The sequence below is a fragment of the Vitis riparia genome, chromosome 6, assembly GCF_004353265.1.
Source record: "Vitis riparia cultivar Riparia Gloire de Montpellier isolate 1030 chromosome 6, EGFV_Vit.rip_1.0, whole genome shotgun sequence".
Lineage (NCBI taxonomy): Eukaryota > Viridiplantae > Streptophyta > Magnoliopsida > Vitales > Vitaceae > Vitis > Vitis riparia.
Genome location: NC_048436.1, coordinates 13763664 through 13771222, shown reverse-complemented (window position 1 = coordinate 13771222; position 7559 = coordinate 13763664). Strand labels below are relative to the sequence as shown.

General features: G+C 38.6%; 1 protein-coding gene across 1 annotated transcript; it reads right to left on the bottom strand.

The window, feature by feature from the left end:
* Positions 1–2260: 2260 nt before the first annotated feature.
* LOC117916090 (trans-cinnamate 4-monooxygenase) lies at positions 2261–5787 on the bottom strand. Its single transcript, XM_034831920.1, has 3 exons — positions 4945–5787; positions 4609–4742; positions 2261–3052 (listed from the first exon to the last, which is right to left on the bottom strand). The coding sequence occupies exons 1-3, from the start codon at positions 5727–5729 to the stop codon at positions 2454–2456; spliced, it is 1518 nt and encodes a 505-aa protein (XP_034687811.1). The 5' UTR covers positions 5730–5787; the 3' UTR covers positions 2261–2453.
* Between the last annotated feature and the right edge of the window lie 1772 nt (positions 5788–7559).

The following is a 7559-nucleotide window of genomic DNA, read 5'->3' as shown; positions in this document are numbered from 1 at the left end:
TTAATTGTCTCACATGTTATATTGGTTGTTCAATAGTAACCAAATTTGATACATGCTATGTCTACATGATTTGATTATGTGCCCATGTGACTTGCTATCTAATTAATAGTAAAGAAAAGCCTTTGGAAGGCCCTTAGGTGTGACCATAGCTCATTAATCAAGTCATGCCATATATTTCTTCTTCTAATGTGCTTTTATGCAAGCAATACCTTACTAATCTGACTATCTTGGCTATCAAAGTCTACCACATTATTTTCGCTCTCTAATAGTGATAAACTTGATGCATGCCCCCTCTACATAATTTCATCTTGTGCTCGCTTGACTTTATCCAATTGAAAGTCAAACAAGCCTTTGGAAGGTCCTTAGGTGTGATAATATCTTTTTAAAAGTCATACCATATAATTTTCCTTCTAATATGCTTACTTTTGTTTATGCAATATATGGTTAATTATGTCATGTTGGTTATCTACTACATCATCTTTGTTGTCTTAGTCTAGCACTAACCTAACCTTGATACATATGACATTGCGTGCTCATATAACTTGTTGCATAATCAAAAGTCAAACAAATCTTAGAAAAGTTATTAAATGTGATATATATCTAATTTCTAATGCACTTGCGTGTGTAACAATATTTTGTCAATTAAGAGCATGTTTGGGAATGATTTTGATTAAAGCACTTTTAGCTTGAAGCATTTTTGTCGGTAGTGCTTCAATTGGAAACTTTTTTAAAAAGAAAATCACTTGTGTTGGATATAAGCAAAAATAAAAATAAAAATAAAAATAAAATGTTTTAATAGCTTTTTTTTTTTTTATCAAATATAGTATAACAAAAGGTGATTTTTTAAAGAGTCATTCAAGTGATGGTGTAAAAATCACTTTAAATGATTTTTTAGATTTTTAAAAGTGATTTAAAAAAAAAATTGACTATCACCTAATTTCTACAAGAAAACACTTTTATTCCTTTTCAAAATTATTCCCAAAAGAGTTATAAGTCATTTTGGTTTGATACATCATATTGGTTTTTATGGCATGATATACCCGTACAACTTGTCATCAAACAATAATTTAACAAGCCTTGGGAAGGTCCTTAGTGTGCAAATCACTCATTGGTCAAGTCATCCTATATGTTTCACTTAATTTTCATAGATACTCCACGAATTAGGTCATCTTAGTTATCTAATATGTTATCGTGACCTTAACCTAACTTGATGTATGTGATGCCCATGTAACTTATTACCCGATCAAGAACCAAATAAGCCCTAAATGTTAAAAACATGAAGGTGCTAAAATTCTTCCATTAATAATTGAATTTTTATTCATCGGCTTGGTGGATATAGAGAGGAATCAATGGAAGAGGATGATTTGCCCTTCTCTCAATTAGGAGGAGCTATTTGTAGGTTCCTTGATCATGAAACTTTCAAGAAATTACTTTTGTTCTTTCTTTCTTTTGTAGTCTTTGGTGCAAAGTAAAAATTGAATTGCATGCAGAGCAAAAATTTAAAGATATATGACTAGTTATTTTTCTTACTTGTAAGAGATTTTTTATATTCTATGCAAATCTTCCCAGGTATAGGAAACCTCGGGGTATTTACAGGTGGTTGAATTTAGAGGCACTTAATTTTTATTGAGGTGAATCAAACTTTTGGCCTGTTCACGGGGGGATACTTTATTTTCAAAATTACTAGGAAAAGCTTAAAAGCTTCATAGTTTACCCAGACTTCTAAATACTACTATGAAAGCCCACCGGATTTCATTTTGGCACGGACCAAAGATTCCAAGTCCAATCGGTTGCCGCCTGTGTGCACTTGGCTGTGCTGCAGTGCGCACCACGTCGCTCCCCTCCCTGCCTAAGACTATGCGATGCCGCGTAGATGACCGGCGTCACAGTCATCTTGCGTGCTGACCGTTGGTGCATTTGCTGCCCCCATCCAGCCGACGCTACACCAACCCCTGTGCTGTGGGCTATCAATGCTTTCAAATGAGTGTGCCAACATCGGAAACGAATGCCATCGTACCATGGTCACACGTCTAAGGTTGCAAACCTTGAAAGAGCTCTTCCCTCCAAGTGTTTGATAAAATGCCTCAACCACTCCAATGATAAAAGCATACCTACCGGCTACCGCCATGCCCTAACCTTTTGCGGGACATGGTATGAATCTTGCCACGTAGCTGCGGCAAAAGATACTAGTAACCCACAAGGTCATGGTACCAATTGAAGAAACATTTTGGACATGGAAAGATGTGGCAACATGAAAAAGTGGGAAAGTAAGAAGGAATAACATGAAATTATTGCAAATTCATAGATTTACTTACAGTCACAAACCACATGAAGCATAATAGTTTCCCATCTTCATCTTTAAAAACCTCAAAAGTGACAGGACAAAAAAAAAAAGAAAAAAAGGGTGGGCGGGGGGAAGGGGGAAGGAAGATATTGAGTGGAGAGTGGGAAATTCAAGCTTCTACTGGCCTTGCCACAATGGTGGAATGCTTCAAGATGTGCAAACTGAACTGCCCACCCTTTCCTGTGGTGTCAAGTTTGGCCTGTCCAGGAGGAGGGAGGAGCTCAAAATTCTGAACCATACGTCCAATTGTGATACCAAGAATTGGCAGAGCAAGAATGATTCCAGGGCAACTTCTTCTTCCAACACCGAACGGGAGGTACCTGAAGTCATTGCCATTGGCCTCAACCTTGGACTCCTCCTCCAGGAATCTCTCTGGCCTGAACTCTTCTGGGTTTTTCCACTTGGAAGAGTCGTTAGCAAGCCACCATGCGTTCACCAGGATTTTGCTCTCAGCAGGAATGTCATAGCCACCTAGCTTTGCATCATTCAGATTCATGTGGGGGACCAGGAGAGGAATTGCCATCCTTAGCCGGAGAGTTTCTTTGATTACAGCCTGAAGATATGGAAGCTTTTGGATATCAGGCTCGGTGACTTGGACGCCAGGTCCAAGCACAGTGTTCAGCTCATCCCTGAGCTTCTTCTGGATGTGAGGGTGGTTCACCAGCTCTGCAATGCCCCACTCGATTGACCACAACGTTGTTTCAATAGCTGCATACACAAATTTTTCACATTAACACGGTTCCAGTCCCAACCCATTTCTTAAAATGTTAGGAAAGAATCATTTAAAGGTAAACTCGGGTTGTTAGCCTGACATGCAGTATTGATCCACAACCCAATAATCTAAATCTTTACAGTTTATTTGACTATTTGACTTTATGTCATGGTCTGAGGTCGCCTATGGAGGAAGTGTACATTATTCCCAGCAGCTTAACAAAAGATGGGTCAACCCTTTTGTTTTAGATCTCTAATTGGGAACTTAAACATGTGGTCTAGTTGATGTTTCATACAACATAAAAAAGATAATTGGAAAGGAGATTTTTCTATGGTAGAAAATGGCTTAAAAAGGGGTAGTTAAGTAGTTCAACGTCGGTAAAGATATGGTCATGGTGCCATGGACAAAATGGGAAGTCCAGAAAAACAATAGGCCTCATCTCAGTTTTATCGTTCTATTCGTACTTTGAAAAGACACCATCTGACAGCCAACCAAAGAACCAACCATAAAGAGATGTGGCAGTTCATGATCTCTCAGTCATGCCAACCGATGCTTAAAAGTTGACTAGTACCCACTACAAAAGAACTCATTTTAGAAACTCTTGAAGGGTTAAGATAGAAAAGTCAAGGTTTAGAAGTTTTCCAAGCCACAAGGGAGACAAAATCAAGGTTCTATCTCCTGTTTACTTTTAGTTATCCTAATCTGAGAAAGGGTACAACTTGGGCAACCATACAAACAAGCAATCATAACACCAAAGCACAAACAGAGGCTCCGATTGGGCTGTGGTAGGTGAGCTTGAAAGCTAAAGTAAACCCAACTCAACCCAAGCTTTTAACACCTAACCCACTTATTCTATCAACCACATGAGTTGAATTGGGAACAAATTAACAATGATGTCACGTGCACCCCATCTCTCACTTGACATTTATCCCTTGGTAGTCTCCCTCAAAGCTTATCTCTCTCCATTAATTATTTTGGTTTTTCAGAGGCTAGTATAAGCTATAGCTTATCTGGTGCCAATTGGACAGCGACTCCCAATCCATCCATGGAGCCCAGTCCTGACCTTGTCCAAAATATAAAATTGAAAAATCAACTCCAATCCACGGTGCAAAGTTGAAGTAATCCGAAAAAGGAATCTAACTACTCCCATGGGATCTCATATGATTACTTACTCCCATTGAGGCACGTAGCGCCCTTATATTCCATGGGATTGTCGGGTAATGACCCTCTTACACCTCTTACTCCCGTGAGTCAAAGATGGGCTCCAGGGTTTGTTTTTCTATTTTTTTATTATTTATTGTAAATTTTTTATTAAATAAAAAAAAATCAAAATATATAATTTTTTTTTAATAAAAAAAATAATATATTAGTTTTTTTATTTTTTAATACTTCATAAAAATAAAATGCTATAAAGACAACCTAATATTTAAATATTAAATTGAGTAAAAAAACAATGATCATTTTCCATGATTGAAAAAGAGACTGAACGATTTCTAACGCGAAAAACACAGACAAATTTATAGGAGACAAGTTAAGGGGAAAGGGGATATACCAGCAACATTGATGTTCTCCACAATGTAAAGGACGTTGTCCTCGTTGATCTCACCCTTCTGCTGAGCATCCAAAATATGATCAACGGCGCATTTCAGACTGTTGTGATCTGTGCTCTTTGTGCTTGCCAGCTTCCTGCAGACCATCACAGTTTCCATTTTAGATTTTCTTTTCTTGATTTGTACCAATAGTGAAGGTTGACCATGTAATTCACTTTCTACGTTGTAAGTGGAAAATTTATGGATTTGGCTAATTTTAACCCTAAATCAGGTTCAAAAGAGGGAAAAAATCGAATTTATGAATGGAGAATCCTGAAAAAATGGAATAGAAAACTTACTTCCTCTCCTCAAGAAAATGGTCCTTGAAGAGCTGCAACCTTCTCTCCTTAACTTCCTTGCAGATTTTCAGGTAGCCTCTCAAAAATGGTCTCAAAATGGGAATGAAGTCTCCATAATTGTACTCGAAGCTCTGAGCCAGTCTACTCCTCTCTCCGTTCAAGGCTTTGAGCTTCACGAACAACGGATCCTCCTCACTATCGAATCTTCTATCGAACATGATTCTATACATGTTGTTGTACATCATGAGCTGCAACCGTCTCCTCAGCACGATTCCGTTGGTGGAGGCCTCGGGATTCTTCTTCACGTCCTCAACCACACGCGCCGCCTCGTCCTCCCATCCGACGCGGTACTGCTGAACTACCTTGTTGGTGAAGAAAGGGACGGTCATGATCCGCCGCATCTTCCGCCAATGCTCACCGTACACCGTGAACACCATGTCCTGGCCCTTACCGGTGAATATGTCGAACACCACGTTTCTGGTGCGTGATCCGAACTCCACTCCCTGAGTGTGCAAAACGTCCTTCGCCAGGTCCGGCGACGACACCACCACCAGGTTCCGCTGCCCCATTCGCAGCATGAAAATGTCCCCGAATTTCTTCGCTAAGTCGGAGAGGTTCAGGTGGTTCAAGTCATCCCCAACCTGCAGCCAGTTCCCGAAAACCGGCACCGGCAGAGGACCTGGAGGCAGCTTTAATTTCTTCCCCAGAAGCTTAGAGATGGTGATGGCCAGAATTATAGCGCAGAACACCGCTAACAGAGCTTTCTCTATGAGTATGAGATCCATGGTTGTGGCGGTGGATGGTGCCTGAGGGCTGGTGGGTGGCGGATGGTGGATATGGTTGATGGTGGGTGTAGTGATGGGTTTATATAGGGAAATGAGTGAAGCAATAGCGCCGGCTCGGGCTGACGGCAATCGTTAGGTGGGAGTCGGCGAGTGCGAGGGAGTGGGTGAGAGTCCTATATTGACGGCGTGAAATGTGACGGCGCTTTTGAGGGGTAGGTCCGCGAGATTCAGGGTGACGAGTTTGAAGGGAGTAGGTAAGGGGGTGGGTGAAGCGAAAGCGTCAAATTGATGGACCTTTCAAAGTGAAGGAGCTCCTATCCTCTGCGTACCCCCACCACACTCCAACTATCCTTCTAATCCAATGGCTCTCATTTTATTTTTTCACGTGACCAACCTACTCATATGTTCTAGCACTGCACATTATAATAATTTTGTTTAAATAGTTTTAGAATCTCATCGAATTACTGCTTGCGCCAATTAGTAATAGTGGGTCCTATAACAATATGTGGCAGTGACTGGTGAATTGCGGGGAATTTGGTTTTGAGGCTGAGGAGGATTTGCCACGCTTTCCTTATTCCTTGCATCATGGATTTCCTACCATTAATACTTGTGACATTCAATATTTTCCATTCTTCAAATTATTTAGAATAATAATTGGATAATTCCTTTTAATCTATTCCACCTGAAATTAAGATAAATATAAAAATTTTGAGATTCAACTCACTTGTTAAACTCAAGTCCTAAATCTAAATCAATTCAATTTTAAGATCTCACTCTTCTACTATAATTGATTTCTAAAAAATGAATGAAAATAAAAAATAAATTTAAAATTATATTTCCACTACATATATCAATAAATTTGTAATTCTCAAATCTTTTTCATAAATGTTTCTATTTTTAATTTTTTGATAATCAAGGTAAATTCTTGAACAAAATTACTAGATAATTAATTATTTTATATTCAATCAATTGAACATTTTAACAAAGTTCGGACAATATCTAACTCTGACTCACTCTTTTTTTTTTTTCCCTTTTTTTGGCTTTTACATTAAATCTAAGTGGTTGCCTTCCCATGGCACTAAACATTGTTGAGTAAAATAAGCCAATTTGATAGGAATAAAGTCAGCCAAATGCCATCAGAAATGCCTCTGATGGGCCTAATATTGGCAAATTACAATTACTTAAACAAACAAGGCTTACTCATGCACGAAATCAATAGCATCTTTGCCAGGTCCGAAAGTTTGAAAATTCAAAGCAAATGTAATATTATTAAGTTTATGTCGGACAATGACACTTTATGTATCCTTTTCCCTTTTCAACCTTTATACTCCATAAATTTGATATTCAAAAAGCTTTAATTTTTAAACGAACAGCATGGACTATATCAACTCCTCTGTTTTTTTTTATTATTATTATAAAACTTTAAAAAAGATGGAGATTTTGTTGGAGAAGGTACAAATAAGAGAAAACCTCCAAAAGTCAACTACAGGCGCCCTCTTTGGCTCCTGGTTTGAGTCATGGGTCAGTTTTGGGAACTACCTTATAGGTAGCGCGTGCCATCTGCCGGCAAATCTCATCCTCCGCTCATTTCTTACCTTATAATCCTGCAACCATCTCCTTTATTAAACTATATATTCTATCGCTTTCATGGTTTCGTAAATCAAATAAAAAAAGGCGAAAATATTATAGTTTTTTCCGCTGCCCTGTTCTTTCCCTACGTCATGGCTTTTACTATATTAAAGTATTGGAAATGAGCAAATGAGTATTGTTATCGTGGCACCTATCAATACTCTTTTGGTAACGTATCCCCATTAAATCTAGTTTTGACAT

Bases quoted from the DNA above. Each gene is read 5' to 3' on its own strand.
- LOC117916090 (XM_034831920.1), bottom strand. From the start codon at position 5,729: ATGGATCTCATACTCATAGAGAAAGCTCTGTTAGCGGTGTTCTGCGCT. The intron at 4,743-4,944 runs GTAAGTTTTCTA...GATGGTCTGCAG, and splicing joins CATTTTCTTGAGGAGAGGAA to GAAGCTGGCAAGCACAAAGA. The intron at 3,053-4,608 runs GTATATCCCCTT...TTGTGTATGCAG, and splicing joins GGAGAACATCAATGTTGCTG to CTATTGAAACAACGTTGTGG.